The sequence below is a fragment of the Podarcis gaigeae genome (genome assembly GCF_964106915.1).
Source record: "Podarcis gaigeae genome assembly, chromosome: 2".
NCBI classification, from domain to species: Eukaryota; Metazoa; Chordata; class Lepidosauria; order Squamata; family Lacertidae; genus Podarcis; species Podarcis gaigeae.
The window spans coordinates 1,768,040-1,792,151 of NC_139679.1; the positions used below are offsets into that span (position 1 = coordinate 1,768,040).

At 43.7% G+C, this 24,112-nt stretch overlaps 1 protein-coding gene across 7 annotated transcripts in view; it reads right to left on the reverse strand.

The window, feature by feature from the left end:
* COL5A3 (collagen type V alpha 3 chain) overlaps window positions 1-24,112 on the reverse strand; it is a 114,238-nt gene that overhangs the window by 37,500 nt on the left and 52,626 nt on the right. For all 7 annotated transcript variants that reach the window (XR_014561775.1, XM_083729140.1, XM_083729141.1 and 4 more), the window contains 15 exons: window positions 23,640-23,693; window positions 23,485-23,538; window positions 22,467-22,520; window positions 22,334-22,387; window positions 20,909-20,953; window positions 18,984-19,037; window positions 16,461-16,505; window positions 14,268-14,321; window positions 13,461-13,505; window positions 13,053-13,106; window positions 5,302-5,346; window positions 4,512-4,565; window positions 2,026-2,070; window positions 1,125-1,178; window positions 792-899 (listed from right to left, as the gene is read on the reverse strand). Coding sequence is in view for 6 of the 7 variants with exons in the window: in XM_083729140.1 (XP_083585266.1) it covers window positions 792-899; window positions 1,125-1,178; window positions 2,026-2,070; window positions 4,512-4,565; window positions 5,302-5,346; window positions 13,053-13,106; window positions 13,461-13,505; window positions 14,268-14,321; window positions 16,461-16,505; window positions 18,984-19,037; window positions 20,909-20,953; window positions 22,334-22,387; window positions 22,467-22,520; window positions 23,485-23,538; window positions 23,640-23,693 (819 nt within the window). In the remaining variant the exon portion in view is untranslated. The remainder of the gene's footprint in view (window positions 1-791; window positions 900-1,124; window positions 1,179-2,025; window positions 2,071-4,511; window positions 4,566-5,301; window positions 5,347-13,052; window positions 13,107-13,460; window positions 13,506-14,267; window positions 14,322-16,460; window positions 16,506-18,983; window positions 19,038-20,908; window positions 20,954-22,333; window positions 22,388-22,466; window positions 22,521-23,484; window positions 23,539-23,639; window positions 23,694-24,112) is intronic.

Genomic DNA, 24,112 nt, shown 5'->3' on the forward strand with positions numbered 1-24,112 from the left:
CGCTGGGTGCCAGTGGGAGCAGTGGCCCAGGCCCAGGCCAGGGAGGAGGAGGCTGCGGTGGGGGCTGAGCCACGGTACTGCGGAAGGAGCAGTGGCAGCTCCACTTGGCACTCCTGGCACTGGCCTCCCCAGCAGAGAGGGGTCATGGCCAGCAGGCAACAGTGGGCCATGCAAGGGCAGCCCTGAGCTCTCCTAGCATGGATGCCCACCAGTGTGCCCCCCACATGCCTTGCCACTGCCACCTACATGCCACCCAGCCAGGTCAAGGGGGCGGGGGCCATGGCCGACCACCCAGGAGGGAGGGAGGCAGGAAAGGGCCCAAGGGGGGAAAGGGCCCCCTGGTGTGCACCTCCATCCCAGCTGCCCCCCAGGGGGCTCAACACTTTCCCCACCCCAGGCACCGGGAACCCATGCTACACCACTGCAAAAGAGGACTAGACAAGTCCTTGAAAGTGGGTAGAGAAGAGAACTGGGTGCAAAGTAGTGTGAACCCAGTGTAAAGCAACTAGCTACCTATTCCCAGGTAAGATCCTCTCCCTATTTTGTGGGCAGGTGGTCCCTCCCCCTACCTGGCCTGATCACCTTGGCAACGCCTCCCCAGGTGGGATTGGGCAACTGGCTGAGGTAGGCGGAGACCTCCAGGTATCCCACCTGGGGAAGGTGAAGTCATGGCTGTGCTAATGGTGCCCCAGGGGGCTGAGCGCGACCAAGCAAAGGGTGCCCCCCATTTAATGTGGGGAGCGGTCACTCCTAAAATTAGACACAGGGAGGGTGATGGGGCAATGACTCACCTTCTCACCAGCTGGCCCTGAAGAACCAGTTTCCCCCACAGGTCCTGCCTGCCCTTTCAGCCCCTCAGGGCCATCCTCACCACGTACACCCAATGGGCCAGCATCACCCTGTCAGAAATTAAAAAAGGGTGGTTGTAGCAGAATCTGGGGGTAAAAATATTGGGAGGTCAAAGATTTACAGATTCCCCAGTACAAGAACTGGAGTCATTTAGGAAAATGATGCAGGTAAGCATACATTAGCTTGCTTTACAAATGTGTTAAACTGTGTGATTAGCACACTCAAAGTTCTCAAACATACAGAACCATTAGCATATGGGAAAGGGTATCGCTCACCCGGTCACCTTTTGGCCCCATGTCACCCTTGAAACCAGGAAATCCATCTTCTCCCTATAAAGAGACAACAGGTAGCTGGAGCAGTAGAAGTGCCCAGGTCTCTAACTTTGGCACTGAGGTGTGGCATCAAGAAGCATACATATTCACGCTACCAGTGTCCACAACTTCTCTGCTGTACTAGCTGCCCAATTTGGGTGATGCTCAGAGAGCCTTCCCTTTTACCTTTTACCAAAACCTCCCCTTACAATCCTTGCCAACACCACAAACCCTCCAAAGGACCCAAATGGAAGTGGAGGGCTGAGCCACACAACTGCTCCTGGAGGAGGACTGGGAAGTGTTGGAATATTCCAGTTTTCTGAGAGGGTGAGGGGTCCCTCTCAGGATCTGAGTAGCCAGAGACTGGTACAAATGGCCTGTATTAGGCCAATTAGCTGGCAAACCTGCTAGCAGAACTACTAACTCAAATTTACTTGCAAAATTTTGAATGCAGATTCTCCTGAACATCTTCACTTTTCCCAGTTACAAATTGTTGGCAATTATAAGAATTTTAGAAAACAAAGAAGATGTTAAATTTGGCAGGTAGATACTTAACACCATCACTTTATAATTCATCAGGAAGAAATAAAATCTCAGCTTGTTTAAAAAAGAACACTCCAGTGAGCCACCTGGCCGCTGAATTCTGCACCAGCTGAAGTTTCCGCACATATAACACACCGCAGTAATCTAACCTTGCGTTTACCAGAGCATAGACAACCCTGATTATTCCCCAGATTAAACTTCCATAATTTGTTACATGGCGTACAACAAGTAGAGAAAGCAGGAACAGACAAGTTGTATCCGCAGATTAGAAGAAATCCATGAGATCTGTTGTCTGAAATAGATCCCTCACCTAAAAACTCACCTTCTCACCTTTGCTACCTTTGAGGCCCCTCATGCCAAAGGCCCCCTGCAGAAACATGGAAAGGTACAACAGTGTTAGCCAGAAGAATTAAAAAATAGCATCAAGCGTTTACAAATTATTTATTTATTTGACAATAGATGCATATTGTTAAAGAAAAACCATTTGAATGATTTGACACATTTGATTAAAAAATAGAAATAGCTGCTATTCACAAGCCTTAGTCCAATAATCCACTAACCTTAGTCTAAAAATAAAGTACCAGTATTCCTGACAAAACATGTAAATTAGATTTTCCGTATATCTTACTACACCAGTACATGATTTAACAACAAAAATTATTTCAGCCAAAGAGTCATAAATCTGTCAACCTGCTCTGATCTGAAACAAATCGGTTAATTTAACCATACAGACTGTGCCCCAGCCTTAGTGAACCAGTCATGCACATTGGCATGTGCCAATGGCATGTGTTGTAAGCAATAGGTATACAGGCTGCACTTAGAGTACCATCTCTCTGACATCTGTCGGTATTGCATCCTTACTAGGTAAAAAAAGGATGGTTAAACCCAGTCAAAGGTGACTATGGGATTGTGGTACTCCTCCTGCTTCAGGCCAAGGGAGCTGGCGTTTGTCCACAAACAGCTTTCCGGGTCATGTGGCCAGCATGACTAAACCGCTTCTGGCACAACAGGACACCATGACGAAAACCAGAGCACATGGAAACATTTACCTTCCCGCTGCAGTGGTATCTATTTATCTACTCACACTGGTGTGCTTTCGAACTGCTAGGTTGACAGAAGCTGGGACAGAGCAATGGGAGCTCTCTGATCAGCAAGCCAAAGAGGCTCGGTGGTTTAGACCACAGCACCACCTGTGTCCCTGCATCCTTATTACAACCAAATAAGAAGACCAGTGGGCCTACTGGCAGAATATATGCCATAATTGTTTCAATTTCTTTAACAATATCAATCCAGAAATTTGTTTTATTTTAAGACAGTACCAGAAAATATTTAAGATGTGTGTGTTAGGCATCTTACATCTCCAACACTAACCATTTTATACATACAGTGAAGATGTTTTGATGTTAAATAAGATCTAAAAATCATTTTATAGAATCTTCCTTCAAGGTTAACAACGACCCATTCTGCCACACCCATCTCCATGTATTTGTTGGCATTTCAAATTCACTGAGTCTTCCTAAAGAGCCACACTCAGTAATTAAGGTATGAAAACTGTTTCTAAATTGCAAATATTGGATGGGCAGGTTTTACAGCTTCAGAGATGATAGAGATATTAAAACAGCTGATCAATTCTTAACAAAAAAAATCCACTATCATCTTATACAAATGTTTATTAGCAGCAAACCAATTTGATACACAGATTATTAAAGGAGGAGTGGAATAAAGATTTGAGATTTTGGTCTCGACCAAGCAATGGGAAAATGTATTAAGTTCTATAACAAGGGTGTCTCTGGACTTTAAACTAAGAGTCAAGCAACAATCAGTATTGTTCAGAACTTACTGGACTCCATTATGTGTGGCAGAGGTAATAAAGAGATGATCAACATGACTGTACAGAATAATCTTAAATTTGCAGAGGAAAATATCACTTTGAATTATATAACCAATTATTTACCCAGTAAATGGAATCTAACAAAGGGGCAACTCTACATTAAATAGAGATTTTTGAACTACTCTGGGTCTTTCACCAAAAACATCTACAAAAACCTTTAGCCAGTTGTAGAAGATTTAAGTAAATTCCCAAAGGTAAATTCAAAAATAAAATTATTATTTTTGACATCATCATTTTTAGACTGCTGTTTCCCCAACAATTTCCCCAACTATGAAGTAATTAATTGTGACCAATACACAATTTTTCCCATTAAGCAATTTGCTTATGTCCAAGGCTAGCTCTTCAGATTTTGCATGGTTGCTCTATTTGTTTACAAATAGTGTGACATCATCTGTATATCAGCTAATTTAAAATTCTTCTGACCAATTTTAGCTACATTATTTGTAGCATTTGATGTAATAATTTCCATTAAAGGTTCAATAAATAATGCAAACTAAATAGTGGGGATTGTGGCTTGTATTAAAGATGCAGTACCAATGGATGCTCTTGTACCTCTTTTAAAACAAAATAAGTGCAAATTAACTCAATTTATGGAATGTGCGCAGAGAGAGCTCAAAAGAGCACTGTGTTGATAATGCCAAGGTTGCAGGTTTGATCCCCATATGGCCAGTTGCAGATTCCTGCATCGCAGAGGGTTGGACTAGATGATCTGCAGGGTCCCTTCCAACTCTACGATTCTATGATGATTCAGTAATTCTTGCTTGTAATGGCATTGGTTTTCGTTAGCTTTACTTCCAAGACTGCAGCTGTAAATTGAGGATCCAGTAGCATGTGGCAGTGTGGTGGGGGGAGAAAACCCAGCCGTGATTCTCATTCTCGGTTAAAGAACTTGGTAAAAGGAAGCAACAAGGACCTACCTTGACTCCACGGGGACCTGGGTAGCCTATTGGACCTGCTGCACCAGACAGACCCTGGAGGAAAAAAGGTTGCTCTTTTTTTCAATCAGTCTCTCTTATTGGCATAGAGAGGACACAAAAATTTATAAGTCAAAGCATTAAATTGGATATTCATAAAAGGAGATACTTTAAGATAGAACTAATACATGCAAGATTTAAGTCTTATAGTGATATCATTTCATGGTATATCTCAGAAATTTTGCTACATTCTCCATGATGTCATGCCTCAACTGTTCAGAAGAGAGGAAACTGTGGAGAAATCAGAGCAATTTAACCTTAAATATTTGTCACAATTTTTTGTGTAAAACAGGCAGTAAAATAAGACATGCAATGGTTTTGACTTGTGTTTTACCACAAGGACAAGGACTTTCTGAATATGGAATTTTTGAGAATCTTCTTCCCTGCAGAACTGCAGTTGGCATGTTGCAAGGGAGAAAGCTCTGTGTTGGTGGGGATCATACAGGTGATGTAAATATGGAGTGGCCTCAACAGAGAGCAAGGTTTTTTTGCTGCACTACTGAGATTTTGGAATTCAGTCTCTAGAAATCTATGCTTAATTGTTTGAAATGCTTCTAACCGTGGGAGCATAAGCAATGAGATAGATTTTTTAAAAGATGCATCCCAAAACATTTCTTGGAGACACTAATATTAAAATGACCTAGTTTATACTAAGTCTGAGTTTTTAGCATGGAGGAGGAGACCAAGGGACAACCTTCAGGTCCCTCCGTAGCATGTAGACTCAGGCTTTTACCTGTGCTCCTTTCTCCCCAGCTGGCCCTTCTCTTCCAGGATGACCCTGAAAAGAAACGTAGAAGACACCCATGAAAGATACAGCTGCTTGAAGAGGTGATGCCTGATTAAAGATACTGCAGCCCTCAACAAAGAGCCATTGAACATGGAATATGCTCCTCCCCCCCCCCCCCCACAAAAAAGTAGCTTTCCCTCCTGGCTGCTCCTGCTTTTGCTTATGAACACATGTAAGCAGGGGGCAGGTGGGGTGGGCATCAGCAATCGTCTACTTTTAGTTGGCTGGTTTTTCTTCCATGGCTGTTAAAGAAATACTGGGAAATGTGGAAAAAGAAATGGAATCTATTAATACTTAAGAAAATGTATAATACTTCAGAAAAACTACTTCTCGAAGGATGTGTGGGTATGGTAAGAGCTTGAACCAGGTTCGATAAAAGTTAAAAAGGTAAAGGACCCCTGGATGGTTTAATCAAAGGCAACTATGGGGTGCAGCGCTCATCGCGCTTTTCAGGCCAAGGGAGCTGGTGTTTGTCCACAGACAGTTTTCTGGGTCATGTGGCCAGCATGACTAACCCACTTCTGCTGCAGCGAAACACTGTGATGGAAGCAAGAGCATATGGAAATGTTGTTTACCTTTCTGCTGCAGTGGTACCTATTTACAGTATCTACTTACACTGGTATGCTTTCAAACTGCTAGGCTGGCAGAAGCTCGGACAGAGCAACAGGAGCTCACCCCCTCACTCAGATTCGTACCGCCGACCTTCTGATCGGCAAGTCAGTGGTTTAGACCTGCGTCCCTACCAGGTTCAGTGCTGATAGTTCAACCCTGATTTTTCCCCACCCCACAGCATTAACATAGATCTCTCTGTGGGTTTCTTTCCATCCCGATCAATGCAGGTTGGTTTTCTTCTTTAGTGATCACTCGTAGCCGAGTAAGATTGTCTTCCATAAACACGGTTTTAAAAGTGAGTCCGTAAGTGACTGTGGAGGCCAATTCTGGATCCACATGTCCTTCCACAGTGGGGACATAGGTTTCTGGGTGGGAGGTGGTCATGGTGAGGGTTTGCCAAGCGTGCCTTCCTCTTAACGTGTTTCTCCCTTTTGTCCTGAGTTTGAGCGTCTTCAAAACCCATGACCATCTCCAGTTGGAGCGCTCGCGGGCCATTGTTTCCCAGTTGTCAGTGTTTATACTACATTTTTAAAGATTTGCCTTGAGAGAGTCTTGGAACCTCTTTTGTTGGCCACCAGCATTACGTTTACCATTTTTAAGTTCAGAATAGAGTAGTTGCTTTGGAAGACTATAATCAGGTATTCGCACAACATGACCAGTCCAACGAAGTTGATGTTGAAGAATCATTGCTTCAACACTGCTGATCTTTTCTTCTTTCAGTACACTGGCATTAGTTTGCCTGTCTTCCCAAGTGATGTGTAAAAATTTCTGGAGACATTGTTGATGGAATCTTTCGAGGAGTTGGAGATGGCGTTTATAAGTGGTCCACATTTCACAAGCATACAATAAGGTTGGTAGTACTCTAGCTTTGTAAACAAGCATTTTTGTTTCCCTGCGAATGTCCCAGTTCTCAAACACTCTGCACTTCAATTGGGCGAAAGCCGTACTCACAGAGCTCAGGCGATGCTGGATTTCGGCATCAGTGTCGGCCCTTGTGGAAGGATAACTGCCCAGGTAGGAGAAGTGACCAACATTTTCCAACATTACACCATTGAGTTGGATTAGTGGTGCTGCAGAAGGGTTGTTTTGTGCTTGTTGGTGCAGCACTTTGGTTTTTTGAATATTGAGCAATAGGCCAAGCTTTTCGTAAGCTTCTGCAAAGATATTTAGGATGGTTTGGAGATCATCTGCTGAGCATGCACACACTACGTTGTCATCAGCATATTGAAGCTCTATGACAGAAGTTACAGTAACCTTACTCTTTGCTTTCAGCTTGCTCAGATTAAAGAACTTTCCAGCTGTTCAATATACGATTTCTACTCCAGAGGGGAGTTTCCCTTCAGCAAAGTGTAGGATCATGGCAATGAAAATAATGAATAGAGTTGGGGCAATAAAACAACCTTGTTTAACACCTGATCGCACTGTGAATTGTTTACTTTGAGAGCCATTGTTATCTGCGATTATTGCTGTCATATTATCATGGAGGAACTGGATGATGTTCACAAATTTATCTGAGCAGCCAATTTTCAGAAGGAGAGTCCACAGGGCATTACAATTTACAGTGTCAAATGCCTTAGTCAGGTCGTATACAGGGGTTGGTTTTGCTTTCTGCATTTTTCTTGAAGCTGTCGGTTGGTAAAATCATGTCCACTGACCCCCTAGAAGGTCTAAAACCATTTTGGGATTCAGGAAGGGTCCACCTCAGATATTGTTAATAGATGGTTTGCTAAGATCCTTGCAAGAATTTTGCTGGCTGCAGTTAATAAAGAGATGCCTTGATAGTTTCCACAATCCATTCTGTTACCTTTTTAAAAGAGATTGATAATTTTGGCATCCCTAAAGTCTGCTGGGATCTCCTCTCTCTCTGATTTTTTTGCTGAGCTTGTGAAGTTGTTGTGCAAGTTCAATTCCGCTCACTTTGAAGACTTTGGCAGGTATCCCATCAGGTCTGCTGGCTTTGTTGTTTTTCATTTGGTTAATAGCCGTACACAGCTCTTCCGATTTGGAGATACTGCAAGCTCATCTCTAATTTGTTTCTGCGGAATTTGTGAGAGGACCTCAGCAGCTATGGGGCAGATGCAATTAAGGAGATTCTGGAAATGTTCTTTCCAGCACAGTACAATAGCTTATCTTTTAGAGGTATGGTACCATCTGTTGAGCGTAGGGGACATATGCCATAGAATCATAGAGTTGGAAGAGACCACAAGGGCCATCGAGTCCAACCCCCTGCCAAGCAGGAAACACCATAATTTATGATTTATTGGCCCATAGATGGTCTTTGTGTCTTTAAAGAAACTCTGTGCATCATGAGTGTTGACTAAGTGCTGGATCTCTTGAACTTTTTTTTATCCACCAGGTGTTCTTTAGTTGTTTGGTTCTTCTTTAATTTCAGCCTTAGCATTGGCATAGGTTTTTTTCTTAGTGGAGCAGTTTCTATCTCTTTGCCAGATATGAAAGGCCTTCATGTTCTTGTCAATAATGCATTCAATCTCACTGTCATTCTCATCAAACCAGTCCTGGTGTTTCTTGGTTTGGTATCCAATAGTTTGTTCACAGACTGCAATAATGGATGTTTTTAGCTTGGTCCAGTGTTCCTTGCTGTTATCAGGGAACTCCAAAAGCAGATGGTCCTTAAGAGTCATTTGAAAGTAATCCCGCTTAATAGGATCTTGAAGGGCTTGAGTGTTCATTTTGCACTTTGGTTTCCTTCCTTGAAGCCTGTGTTGAGGTATAATCTTGATAGCCATTGTGGAGCGCATTAATCGGTGATCTGTCCAGCAATTATAGGCACTCATCATAGCTCTGGTAAGGAGCACATCATGGTGATCTTTAGCTCGGACAATTACAAAGTCTCAGAGGTGCCAGTGGTTTGACCGGGAGTGCCTCCAAGATGTTTTATTGTTTTTTGTCTAAAGAGTCTGTTGGTAATAACAAGGTTGTGTGCTGCGCATATCGTCCAAAGTAAGATTCCATTCTGGTTGCTGTTGCCAATTCCTTCTTTTCTAATAGTCCCAGGCAGGGGCGTAGGAAGGGAGGTGCAGGGGGTGTGGTCCACCCCAGGTGTCATCCCTGAGGGAGTGACAAAATGGCACACCACGGAGGCAGCACTTACCGCGGGGCCTGCAGCACGCCTGAGCCATGAATCTCCCCTGGGACTGACGTGGTGGCTTGGGGCCCCACATTGTCCAAAATGGCAGTGTGGGGCTTGCATCCACCAGGCAGACTCCGTGGGCAGCTCGCTGTGCTGCCCCCCTGGGTGGATCACCGCAGTGTTCCTGTGCCTCGCCCCTGCCGCTCCAGGTGCCAGAGCAGCTAGCTGCACCCCTGGTCCCAGGCCACAGATTGAAATTTTGCCCAACTCTTGCATTACATTCACCCAGGATGATAATTTTATGTGTCTTAGGTGTCTCTGATAGGATGGTATCCAGCTGAGAGTAAAAATTTTCTTTAATGTCTTCATCAGCATCCAGTGTTGGTGCATAATTGCTTAAAATAGTAGACTGTTAGATTTTATTCAAAGGGTTCAAAGTCACTCATTAATGCTGGTAGGGACTTCTGACAAGAGCCTCACAAGATCGTTTGTATTTTACGTTCTTGTTCAGGTAGACCTTTCCAGAAGAATGTGTAGCCACCTTTTTCTTCCTTCAGTTGTCCCTCATCTGCTCTTCAAGTTTCTTGAAGCACTGCAATATCAGTGTTAAAACGTCACAGCTCTCCTGCAATGATGGCAGTTCTGCGTTCGGGATGCTCATTATCTGTGTTATCCAACAAAGTGTTATCCAACCCTTACCTAGGATTCAGTTTAAACTATTAACAGACATAAAAGAAAGGGGGGGCTTCGCCTTGCCGGATGTGAAATTATATTATGAGGCGGTTTGCCTATGCTGGGTCAAAGATTGGGTAAGGCTAGAGAACAGGGAATTATTAGACTTGGAGGGTTACGATAACAACTTCGGCTGGCACGCCTACTTATGGCGGGATAAATGGAAGATACACAAGGGATTTGGGAATCATATTTTCAGAGGACCTTTAGTTGAAATATGGGATAAATATAAAAATCTGTTGGAACCAAAAACCCCACATTGGCTTTCACCTCTAGAAGTCATGTGTGCGAGGACTATTAATATGAGAAGTAAATGGGCAACATATAACCAGTTAATAATTAAAGAAGATGGGAAATGGATTGTACGACCATACGACCAGGTTAAAGAACATGTCTATGACTGGTTACACCATCTCCAGGTGAACCAAATGTTCAGGAAGGATCTTAAAGAAAGAGGCTATGCAGAGAAGGAATCTAAGTTTCAGGCAGAGATTATAAACAAAGAAGAAAAAATTGTTTCGAAAATGTATAGGATACTGTTGGATTGGAGTTTAGGGGATGAGGAGGTTAAGTGTGTAGGACATAATATACTATTTGAAGATTGGGAAAAACTCTGGAAGGAAGGACTAAATTTCACGGCGTGTGTAACGGTAAAGGAAAACATAATGAAGATGTTTTACAGATGGTATTTAACACCTATGAAATTATCGAAAATGTATAAGGTGGATAACAAGTGCTGGAAATGTAGGGTTAGTGAGGGTTCCTTCTATCACATGTGGTGGAGTGTGGAAAAGTTAAACAGTTCTGGGGAAAATCTATATAGAACTGAAGAAGATTTTAAAATATACGTTTCCAAAGAAAGCAGAATTTTTCCTACTAGATATATTGGGTTATGAGATAAGAAAAGAAGATCGTAGATTAGTATATTATGCAGTTACAGCAGCAAGAGTAATGCTGGCCCAGATGTGGAAAAAGCAGGAGACACCAACGGTGGAGGAATGGAGATTTAAGCTGTTGGATTATATGGAATTGGACAGACTTACAGGCAAAGTAAGATACATAAGAGACCAAAAGTTCACTGAGGATTGGGGAAAATATGTAGATTACTTGGAACTTATTAGTCAAGGGAAAATAACGCTAAAGGGATTTAGAGACGCACTGTGAAAGATTGTGAGTTATTGTCTAAAGAGAATAGGAGACTAAATAATATGTAAGGTTAATATACACTAAGAAACGTATATAAAAAGGTACAATGACAATATATACTAAGAAATGTGTAATTTAAAGTGTTACTTCGAATGATTTTCGGGAAAGCTAAAGGAAGTTTTGAAAATGAAGATTAAGAAATGTGATCAAAGTGAAAATTAAGTTTTTATATATTTCTCTTACTTTTATTTCTTTCTTTATCTTTATTTGTCTGTGTAATACTTTTACTTTTGTATGTTTATATGTGTGTGTGTGTACATATTCTTTACTTCCATGAAATAAAAAAATTTAATAAGAAAAAAACAAAGTGTTATCCAACCCTTTACGACCGCTGGGTGCACCCTACTGGGTGCAGTAATCCAGTCAGGGGGAAAGGGGAGGCAGACTATACTTAGGGCACCTTTTCTAGCCCCTCCCCCTTTTGGGGGTGAGCAGAGTGGATCCTAAGTAGGGCTGCTCAGTCATGGATACAGCTGCCAAGCTGCTCAACTGCTTCATTCCTTGAGTCAGAGTGACTGAATCTGTATCCACTGCCCAGGTGCCGGTTCATGACTAGGGGCTTCCATTTTCATGGTTTTGCCCCGTTACCATTTGCCGATCGCCATGGGACTTTTTGGGGTTTGGGATGGGTTTTTGGAAGAGGCCTGTGTGTAAATTTGTTTTACGTGTGTAGATCCTATTCCAATGGCATGAGGATCATTACAACCGGTAGATTTTTATCTGCTGCAGCCTTCATCCGCCTACACAGCTGTTGTAACACCACTTGTTATCATCCACCTATTCTGCTGTTCAGGACTTTTTGGATCATTCTTTGCCTAGCTCCTCCCTTTGACCTTACCTCTTTGGGTGACCCGGCTGGGAGTACAAATTCCCGACGGCTTTGCTCTCAAGGGTCATAGGAACGTGCAAGCCCACTCACCACAACAAGGTGATGATCCCGCGAGTGAGAATGCAGGTTGGTACATTAGTGTGAACTGTTACGATATTGAAGCAATGCTGCTGCAAAGTGCTAGCTTGAAAAGTAAACATGATGGGAATGTTGAGACTGCCCGTGGGAAACAGAGGGACAGTCAATTCACAGTGCGAAGCACCGGAATTAGCTCAGAGTGTAATATGAGCTCTTCCGTTTGTTCCTGTCCAGGAAGTACAGGAAGTGTGTGTCACTACACTGCTGGAGCTTGAAGAGAGCAGTCATGTTTTTTGTAATGCTGCAAAGACAGAAATAAAGGCATGTAAATACGTTTCTGTCTATCTCTTTCCCCTGCCAGGGGGCACGAAAGAGGGGGGGGTGTTCTTCTCACGTTTGAGAAGAATCACCGATCGAGACCTAGCCTGCGCTTGCTGGGGAATGCAGCCAGGGAGGTCAGCAGGGAATCAAGCCGGGTGCCTGGGATTGTTGCCAGTTTCTCCTGATATGGGCTTGAATTCCTGACCCTACTTTTATGTTCTGAGTTGAATAGGATCCAAAACCTACCAAACTCAGCCTGCCCCCCACCTAGCCCCCACCTGCCTGCCTTCCTGTTTACAACTGGTCCAGAGTTTGACACTGCCTGCCAGCTCCTTAGTCTAAAGGCTCATCCACACTTCCACTTGCTCCAAGCCTAGAAAGCACAAATCCAAGCAGTTTTCTGCTGTCCCATGCTTTCTAGGCAGAAGTCTGAATGGTTTTCTATTTGCCCGCCGCTTTCCCCAGGAAAACCTGTTCTTTGCCACTGAATCAGAGCAAAGGTCAATCTGCAGAAAACCCAACTGACATTTGATCCGATTCAGTGGTAAAGAGAGGGTTTTCCTGGAGGAAAGCGGCATGGCAAACCGAGATGTGGATGAGCCCAAGTGTTGCCCTTGCAGCACTTCGGCAGGAAGGAAGATGGGAGGGGGCCACTATAATTTGTTGGTTCTGCCTGTCTGGTTCTGCTCTGGCTCAACCTCTGTTTGTGTCCCTAATGTCTACCCTGCCAGTCACAATGGGCACCAGCCACCACTGATCCAGATGTTGCAGCAACTACAGAAGGAATCACCCATTGTCATGTACGGTTTGTGGATCCTTGGCACTTACTGGAGGTCCATCCACCCCAGGCATTCCTGGTATCCCTGGTTTTCCTTGTGGGCCCTGCAAGGAAGAAAAGGGATGGTCAACAAGGCACTATTTGAATCCTGTCTTGCTCAAGGCAGAGCAGGAAAATAGGGACTGCGATGTAAATGTGTTTGTGTTGATATTGCCCCATAACTTGTCCTATTAAATGTGAATGGCAAAGGAGGTGTGAATCCTGACAGTAGCAAGAAATGCTTTGTGAAGAGGGATTTTCTAGTACAGCTCAGAGATCTCCCAGACCGAAAAGCGTGTATCTGGACACACTGCAACAGGCCAACCAGTACATTCCAAAGCAGGCCTCTAAAACACACCCACCCAGCCCATAAGCAATATTTTCATGCCGAGGCTCAAAACATCCATGCTCCAACTCACCTTTTCGCCTGGAAGCCCAACAGGACCCTGGGGACCAGGCAGACCCTATGAGAAAGAAGCAAATTAGAGGTGATGAGGCAAATATTAATTAAAAGAGGGGGGAACAGTCCTACATTCCTGGTGCTTCCACAGATGAAGACAGATTTCAGAGCACTTAGGCTGCTCTGTTCAATTTTAAACATACATTCTGCCCTCCAGAGTTAAGCTTGTGGCAGGGGAGCAGGTTTCAAGTAGATCAGCTGTGCGCAGCACTGACTTGAAGACCCCCAAGATATCAGAAAGGTGCTCCCCCATGATGAGAATATTCAGGTAGTACTTTTAAAAATAAGTAGGTGCACTGTGCATCTGAAATGTGAGTGGGGAGACTGATGGGTGAACCAGGACTCAATTTGCTGGTGTGCCTGCCTGTCATTTCACCTGTAAAGGAGGGAACAAACCAGGCTCTTATCACATCTTAAGAGTTGTTTATGTTTCCATATGTTTTATGTTCCCCAGTCTTTACCCAATGAAGCCCAACCCTAGCACCCACCCCTTGGTTATCACTCCCAGGACTGAAGTAGATACTAAGGGGACCTTCAACCCTGCACAGCAACTATGTGCAGAGAACATTTTTGTTGAGACCATAGTTGGGAGTAAAGAGTTAGCTGCCCCTGGCCAGAGCATGCCACAGTCCCTTCAAAATTACCCCCCCCCAACACACACATAAACTGTCTGTTGCTGTTTTAAGAAAGGTTCAGTATGTTTCTATCACATCTAATTTGCCCTCCCCACATCACATACACATATGCTGTAGTGCAAAACACACACCTGAGATCCAGGGTTTCCCTGCTGCCCAGGGGGGCCTGGTTCACCTTGAATGCCCTGGGGACATAAAATACTTCAGTCAATCAGTATTCTGTGCATATACAGCTACAGCTACATAGGTAGCATAGAGCAAAAGAGACCACACACAAAGTGCTACAAAATTGTGGCTAAATTTGCTGGAGGGATTTGAAAAATGAAAAGTCTGAAGAGGGGAAGGTTTGTGTCTTTGACCATCTGGGATACTGGCACTATGATGCTGGGCTGCATTTACCACTTCTAAAGCTTCCTCAGCAGTTATCTGATTGAGCTGGGGTCTGATTTCATATAAAGGTAAGTAGAAGCACCTCAGTGTAGTTACAAAATTCTGCACAGAGACTAGGAACTGGCTCATCTAACCTCACTGAGCTAACCTGAGCTAACCTATTTATTGTTCCAGTCCAAATAATTAAACTGCATGATAGGCAAAGAACATGAGTGCTTATGATCTATCAGATGGAAATAAATCAACAAAAGCACTGTTTTGTATAGTAATTACTATATGTTGCTTCTAGGCTTTTCTGGATATTTAGGCCACAATCCAGCAATGGATTTAAATATGCTGGAGGAGCACACCTAATTCTGTGGTAATATTGTAGCCTTCATCTTCAGAATGAGTGATCTTGTTTACAATGTCCTTCCAAGTGCACAGAAAGCAAAACAAGACACCCATTATTTCACAATTGACTCTCTTGTCTCTAAGGATACATAATTCTGCAGTGCAAAAGGATGTGGGCCACATGAATAAAGATTTTGGATTATGTTCCTCAGTAGCATAAAGGCTGCATTTAGTTGCAAATCAGCATGTGTTAATTGTTACAGCAGCAAGTTAGCATGTACTTTGTTTAGGAAAGATATGAATTACAAAATTGAAAGCTTGATTGAAAACTATGGGTTGGATCCAACAAAATTGTCCCAGTTATGCAAGGACTTTTTGTGCAACAGAACCTCTTCTTCCTCTCCTCCCTATGAGTGCCCCCCAAATTTATTCTGGGGATTCCCCCAATGCACTGGAGCAGATCGGGGCAGGGAGAAGAGAGGGAGGGGAGGTTCCGATGCACAAGTGGAAATCCTAACACAAATGGAATGACTTCATTGCATACTTCCTCTTTGTGTGATTTTAGTTACTGAATTAAATTGCCTTGTAATAAAATATAAAAAATACCACCCTGCAGAAATCTCAGCATTCATATGTGAATTTGCACTATAAATACAGCCACCTCCCCATGACTTCACGCATAATGAAAGCACCTAAATGCACTATTTCAGCTGGATCTTATGTTTTTCTGGATATGCATCCTCCAATTAAGCAACTAATTCAGAGGCTAAAATCTGAGATAGGCCAAAAGAATTCTGACTGGGTTAGAATCCCATTAGTATCGTGCAAAGACTCCTTTAAAATTAGATTACTAAATCAAAATGACTGGACTAGTTTGTAGGTTGCCTTCTTGGTGCATCTTTTGTGATGATCTCAAACTTTGTACTGTAGACTAGGTTACAATGTTTTAAATCAAAATGAATGCTTGAAATTTGAGTGTTTCCAAAGCTTAAGCCCACTGGAAGACCTCCTAAGCACAGATCTATGGAGGAGACCTTAAGAAAATGCACTCTGCTGCACATACTCAATGGACCAATTTCCATATTCCGGATCTCATTCCAGTAAAAAGCATATTCCACAGAATCGCAGGAATTAAATTCTAGGTGAACAGGGACATTTGCAAGGGTGCTATGAAAGGGAGGCCCAGAGTGCTGTCTCATGGTGTACATGGGACCAAGAGACATGGATGGTGAGGGAGCTGCTGCCATGAGCTGCAACACCTGTGACATGTTTGTTTTCCTGCCTGGGAATGTGCAAAACTACATCTGCAACAAGTGCAGGCTGATTGCCTTGCTGGAAGAGAAGATGCAGCAAAGTGAGGCCTGTCTATCCACATTTTGAGCTACTGGGCAAGACAAGAAATTTCTTGATAGAACAGGGTGGACTGTCCTGGAACAGCAACACAGGCAGGGTCCACCTAGGGAGGAGGAAGATTACCCATTGCAGAAGATGAACCCTTGGTTGGAGGAATCTGTCAGGAGCCATGCTGTGAGACATGAGCATAGTCACTTTTTCCCTTTACCATAAACCAGGGAAATTCACAAATGTCTGTGCTCTCTTACCAAGTTCCCTTTGTGTCCAGGGGCCCCATCAATACCGCTGATACCCTATAGGATGGGAACACATAACAGAAAACAAACTCAAAAGACGTGCCAAGAATGAAACTGTATCAGAATCTAGGGTTGCCATACGTCCAGAATTTCCTGGACATATCCAGGAATGTCAGAAGTAGTGTCTGGGTAGAAATCACTAAACTCAACAACTTTGCCCCACCCCCAAAAGCTCAACAACTTCTCTGTCCGGATTTTCACTGTTTGAACTATGGCACCCCTATCAGAGTCTTATGAACTACTTCTTGTTTTTCAGTTTCAAAACAGGTAGCTCCAAATTCTAACTTCAAGATTCTCAGATTTAGTCTCCATTTGAGCTTTTTGTTTTGTTTTTGGGCTGCTACTCTGAGAAGTCATTGGTATTTTGCCACTGAAATGTGAGTTCTGCCCTTCAGACCCAATGCAGATGTAATATTTCCAATCTCCTGGTCACAGTTATAAAATTACGAGTTTGCTAATCACTCACATGATTCTTCACTCCTCCAACCTCCCATGTGAATGCCCTTCTCCCTTCCATTATCTAATTTAACTATAGGGTATTGCTGTGTCTGCTGTGAGGCTCATGCTTAACAGCACAGCTTGCAAATTCTCTCTAAACCCCTTTTTCAAACCAGTTATTAGCACAATCCTGGCTCATGCTAACTATAGGCCATTCCACACAGCAGTTTATTGTGGACTTGGTGCTGCTCATGCCTGGAAGCTTTTCACATCGCCCACATCATCCACTTGACGTCGTCTTCCTCAAAATGCCAGCCTGTACTTTTTCCTCCTTCAATTCAGAATTTTCCTTACTGTAGAAAATCCAGCCATAACAAATATCCCATCATGCTCCTTGTGCTCCTTGGTGCAGTGTGTGTGTGTCTGTGTCTCACCTTCACTGAGTGGTGTCTATTGCCATACCCCTACTTCTGTTTGCTCCTTGCATGAGCAGACTTGCACAAATTCTCTAAAAATAAATGCTTGGGTCCATTTAGTCCTCTGAATAGAGAGGGACAGCAAGCGTGTGCCTGTCTTCTTTTAAACTAGGGTAATTCTTCTTTCCCAGCCATCTCCAACTGACCTTCACCTTAAAGTACCTTGGGAATAGTGTTGCTGCGAGGGGGGTGGAAGCCTCTTGCTGTTTTCTAAGAGCCTTTGCAGCTGTAGGAGGAAGTTCTAGGGCAGTGGATCCCAACTGGTGGTCCGCAGACGCCAGGGGGTCCATGTAACCCACCCAGGGGGTCTGCGGCACCATTCATGTAACAAAAACTACCACAGAGATTCCATACCCCTCAATTGTCCTGAAAACGGAACATCCCATTTTTGGGTGCCATACTCTGATGGCACCCCAAAACATGCATCCTGGTTTTTTACTGGGACATGTTGGAGGGTATGTAGAGATATGAAAATTTTCCAGAGTATGGGGGGTTAAGGCTACGCTTTTGAAAAACAGGAGGTCTGCAGTACTTAGCTAATTAGGAACCACTGCCCTAGGGCATAGAGCTGTCAGAGACTTTTTTAAGGAAACAGCTGGAAACAGCAAACGTGAATGCCCCCAAACTTCTGAAATGCTGCAGGAGACTTTTGGAGAGTTTTGAGAAAACAGTGCAACTGATTCATCTCTCTCCCAGCAACATGATCAGATCTGGGGTGCTTTAAGCTGAAGCTGGAAGACAGTTGTAGAAGTCTGGGAGAGGAATTTTCTTAATTTACAGGAAGCTTGGCACATGCATGCACCCACTCTAAGCACTAAAGCATTCCCTATTTGTTTTTATTATTACAGATCTTGCACAATCCTATTACATCAGAAATGTACAAAAATACTTTTCTTTTTTTAAAAAAACAAACAAACGAGCTTAGTTCTGTAAACTAACTGGGGGAAGGGTGACTGAGGAGAGAGGCAAAACAACATACTCAGGATATTTTTCTGCCAAGCACAGAGCTGGGGGATGGCAAGCAGAGGAACAGAAATTTATATGAGTGGAAAAAACATGGAGAATGACCCATTTGCGAGATAATGCACCCATCTTGGCACAGCCTATGGCTAGCACTTGTGCAGGGTGATGCTAAACTGTGGTTAAAACAAACCATGAAAGAGTAGACAATGTTCATTTGGAAGAGAAGAGGGAAGGGAGAAAGCAAATCTACAGCACATGCCTAATCTCCCAAATGAGGATTGGGAGGTGTTATATCTGCACTGGGCCTTAAATACATACATAAATACCACAACATCAAAAGCAAATCTCAAAACCAAACTCAAAATTCGAAAGTTAATGCCCCAAATTCAAATGGTAAGGTCAAGTTTTGAGTTGCAAATAGCAGAGCAGGAATTCAACTGTGTTAAACGTTGCCTCTTAATGCTATTCTTCCCATTCACTGAACCATGGAATAATTACAAAATTCGAAGGATGAAGAAGCTCCCTAGTCCAACCCTCCCCTTGAATTCATTTCTGTTTTCTCCAAGCGCAGGAAGGGGGGAGGAAAAAGGATTCATACCATCTGGCCTGGGGGACCAGGAGCACCTCGTGAGCCAGCCAAACCACGGATACCCTAGGAAAACAGAGGGGCATGTTAGTGATGCCTAAATAATGGGCACTGCGTGTTCTTCTAAAGGCCATTCTGCATCCTCTGACAAGTGTGCCCCAACCGTTATTTTATTTTCAGTGGAGCCTCCTTTTGCAAACCTTTATCCATCCCAGAAGTGCATGCTAGAAAACTTGCAGCAAAGACTATACTTGCAATGAATACGCAGAATCAAGTTTATGGAAAATTGTGGTGTTCCTATAATGGAATGCAACCCCAAAGAGGTAGACATTACAGTAAAGGTCCTCCCTTCTCTCCACTTCTGCAATGTCTGTCACACCTCACTTTGCATTATGTTGTCACAATGTTCTGTTCCCTGCCCTTTGCCAGCAGCTGCCAATAAGAAGGTCCCACCACCTGAGCAGGTGCTTCATCCCGCCGCAGTATAAATGTCCTTAAAAATGCATCAGACAGATTCAGGAAGAATGCCTTTAGGGTAGCCAGGGCCAGATTTAGGTTTGATGAGGCCCTAAGCTACTGAAGGGCCCTTTATATAGCAGGCAGGGCCCATTACTTGCATCATAGGAGCTGACACAACACAAAACACTGTTGCTTTATGTCGGTTTTATTTTATTTGTTTTTATCTTATATTTTGGAAATGTACATGCAGTTTTTTCCTTTAATTTTTTTGGGGCCCCCAAGAGAGTGGGGCCCTAAGCTGTAGCTTGTTTAGCTTACACATAAATCCGGCACTGAGGGCAGCCCAGTATAGAATCTTGGGCAGAGGGGAGGAGAGCCTTCTCTTGGACTGTACCACTATAGGCAGTAGGTGGCAATGTTGCACATTTGAGTGCTTCCCCACCAAAACATTCCCTGCATATAAAAAAGGAACATCTTAAGAAGAAGGCTCCTTCCCAGAAAAAAACATAGCTTTTTCTTTTTTATGTGGGAGCACTTGAACATCCAACTTCACTACGGCAGCCTAAAGTTCTTCAGTCCAGAAACAGTTTTACCCCTTGGTTCCTCCAGTCTCCATACTTCCCTTTGTCCAGAGATTTCCAGGCACAAATTCAAGAAGCTTTTATTTTGTCCTGCCAGTTTCCCTGAGAAAACCCACAGTTTACTGTTGAGTTTGTTCTGATTGAGCAGTAAACCCCAGGTTTTCCAAGGGAAATCGGTGGGACAAAAGAAAAACCTCTTGAACCCGTGCCTGGATAGCTCAAGCCAAACTGAAGTGTGGATGAGTGCAGAGAAAGAGTGCAGGATTAAGAGGGACATTTGATCTAGCCTGGCCTAGTCATTGTTTTTATTTCTTTTTATTTTAAAATGTAGTTTTAGATATAACATTTTTGCAACATTAACATGGAGATTAGAAAGCACCATTGGACTGATTCAATAAATTGTAAAATTATTTCCCCCACAGCCATGGTATTTCAAAAAAGACAGCAAACAATACATTAAAGCCTTGCATTATCTGGCTTTCCTGTATCTTTCATTTTCCAAAATGAGACTTATGATGGTTATTACTTGAGCATAACAGCTGGTTATTACTTTAAGGTGGTAAGGCATTAATAACAATATCTCATTCGTTTCTCAGAAACAAATACTTTAAAAAGACAGGAAAATTGTTGAAAGCATGCAGTTTGTGCCATCTCCTTGAAGTACATTTAAAAAAGAAAAAAGAAAAAAAATCAGCCAGCATGGCAGTTGTTAGGTTGCTGATGATAGCCCCACTTGTACCTGTCATTTCACATTCACATTCATCCAAAGCTTTGCAGCAAGACTGCCTGTTTCCCCGAAGGTTCCTGGTTTCCATTGCTGCTTCCCACCCCCACGGAAGTGGCATAGGCCAACTTCATCCCAGAGCACCTAGGCATCCTGAGTGGGCAGATACTCACAGCTTCCCCAGGCTGTCCTCTGGGGCCTTGCGCACCATCAGAGCCCTGTGAAAAGAAGGAGGTGGAGTGAGAGCTCCACCCGGGTATTGCGCTGCGTCCACCCCAGCTGCTGGTTTCCCCAGCTTTCACAAACTCATTCACAGAGAAAACCCAAGGAGGAAACACACAATAACCACTTAATGTGCACTCACAACCCTATCCTCAATTTCTCCTCTATTTCTGATGGTGTGTTTTGCTCCTAAGGGCTCCCATGTATTAAGCAGATTCCACCCCCCACCAAATAGACCCCTTTCTGTCTTCAGAGAATACTTTTGAGACTGACCTGTCTGCTGAGGATCACCAGTCTCCTGTGGCATCCCTCTGTGTGCAGGGGATTCTGGGACATGTTCCAAGGTGCACCCAGTTCATGATGGGCACTAAACAGGCTCTAATCAACTCCCATAAGCGTCTAATAACCTCCCTACATTTGTAGATTGCAAGAGAAGGCTGGCAGTGGTGGGGAAGCCATCTTTCATAAAAGCCGGTCTGCTGTATGACTGATCTCATTGCAGAATCCCTGAGAAGTAATACCATGGAACACCATTTGAAAACCCACAGAGAAGGGGCAGTGTTATGGGGTGGCACTTGGAGCTTGAGCTCCAAAGCTTTGCAGCAAGCCCAAGATTTCCTGCACCTACACTTTCTTTACATTTTATTTCATGCTATCATTTCACTTACAGAGCAGCTGGGTGCACTGCAAAAAGCACAGTGCTAGTGAAATCCATCATACTAATTTCTCATAGCATTCTATATATATAAATTAGCAAATTGTATGCAAATTTGTATCATAGACCTGAACCTTGTTTGCATTGCAGTGGCCCTGCCACAAATATAAATTGTGATAATGTCTGCTTCGAGCACACCAGCTCCTAGGTAACAAGGCAGTTTCAGGCCCCCTGAAGTATTTTTGGAGGAGGCCAAGCCCCCTCAATATTCAGGGGGCATTCAGCTCCGCCCCTGGCATTGCACATACAGTGTCAGGGCATTGTGTGGCATCATGTGATGTTGCACACGTGACATCATGATGTCACACACATGATGTCATGGCATTGCATGCACAGGCCCCATCAATCTTCTCAAGAAGATGATGCCTCTGGTCTGCTTTGAAACTGATCGAGTATCTCCTCTTTCCATAGATCTGTGAGATGATCCCACATATTGATCCAATCCTTTTCCACCTTTTCCCTTGAGCTTTAATGCACTGGGCCACCCTAGTGATGCTACAGCAGCCTTAACCACGCATTTCTCTGCTCATTGTCACAATAATTTGGGCCAATGCAATTCAATTTAGAGCAATTGCAGTATTTTTCTAAAGAACAACACTCTTTGCATCTTCTAAAAGAAAGCAGCACTTTCCAGCTCTCAGTTTTCATCCCCAGTGCTTACCTTGGGGCCATTCTCACCAGGAGCTCCGGGGGGGCCTGGCTTGCCCACATCTCCCTGTAAAAAGCAAAGCAAGAATTAGAGATGATGCCAAAAATAGACAGCCCTGGTATTACAAATATTTGGAGATACTTACTCGGTTTCCCTTTTCTCCAGGAAGTCCTGGGAGCCCATCAAAGCCCCTGTCACCCTATGAGAAAGTAGCATTAGCACCACAAGGAGAGCCCAATATTTGGGCCAGTGAGCATGTCTGCCTATATTGAAAATGCTTCCTTTTTTAAAATCCCCCAAGATCTTTGTTTCTCATTCCTACAATCCTTTTAATTGTGCAAAAAAGCTTTGTTGTAATGATCAAATCCATCCTGACAACCCAGCAAGGTCTGTGGGGGGTTATTCCATATATGTATTCCCAGTAGAGTGAAGTGTATGTGTAATATCTATGTCTGTCTGTCTGTCTGTCTGTCTGTCTAAACTGGTGTTTGGTTGCCCCCCCCCCTTTTTTTGGCAGATGAATTCTGCAATATGTAATTGCTGCAATAATGGTCCATGGGTGGATTTATACTGGTGTGCTGACACATGATTCTGCTTTAGCGGGTGTTCTGCAATGCTTCCCCAATATTACCATGTGGCTGCTCTCTGGAGGAGCACTCTTGCACTATAGTGCTCATCCCATTAATTCCTGCTAAAAAATTTATAAGTTCTAGGGGTTTTGTTTTGTCTTTGTAGTCAGATGCTAAGGACAGGTGATGGAGAAGGACTGTTCCCCTCCTGCCCTGTTTGTGGGCTGAGTGGAAGCTTCTGGCCAGCCAGTATTGAAAGGAGGGGAATAGGCCCTAGATCTGTTCCATCAGAAGGGCTCTTCTCATGTCCCTACACAACTTTTGTTTTGTTTCCAGGACTTGGACAAAATACAGAGGAAGCAGTTTTGATTTGAAGAAAGAAAGAAAGAAAGAAAGAAAGAAAGAAAGAAAGAAAGAAAGAAAGAAAGAATATGATCCCATGTCAACATACCAATTGAAAACATTTGTCTTAGCTCTACTTGCACCCTACTAGTTGTGCCAACTGCAGGAAATGTCAACCCACAGTGGGACTGGGCATCTTGGAATTCACTCCCTCCCCTCCATCAATTCCACCCTCAAGAAAGATCTAGAGACCTTAGGTCCAGTTTCTCCTGGAAGTCCTCTGGCACCATCTGCTCCTGAGCGACCCTTTTTTGAGAAAAGAAAGGAAAGGGTGAGAGAAAGAGGTGGCGGGATTATTACGCAATGTCACTCAGCCACCTATGGGATCCTGGAGCAAAGGTGCTTACCCGCTTGCCAATTTTCCCTGGGGGCCCTACTGATCCCTGGATCCCAGGTGAGCCCTATAACAAGAAGGGAAACAGTTCAGATTAAGAGTAGCTTCACATGTCACCTCTCCTAACACCTCAAGATTTTTCTCAATGTTGGAAGAACGGAGCCCTTTGTAATGATTGACATGTGGAAGCTTTTGCCATCAATGGAAACTTATGATTTGACTTGTAACATTTATCTTACAAAGTTGCATTTCCCCAGATGTTGCAGAGGGTCCAGAATGCAATGGCAAGATTGCTTCCTTGTGCCGGCTGCAGTGAGCACACTGCATTGGCCATCAGTGAGATTATACAGGCCCAATTCAAAGTAGGAGAGGATCTGCCTTGGGATCCCCTGCCAGACAGAAGGCCTCCTCTAGTGCAGTCCCTGCTTTTGGGATACCTTGCTGAGGGAAGCTGGGCTGGCAAATTCCCAACCTGCAATGAGAAGG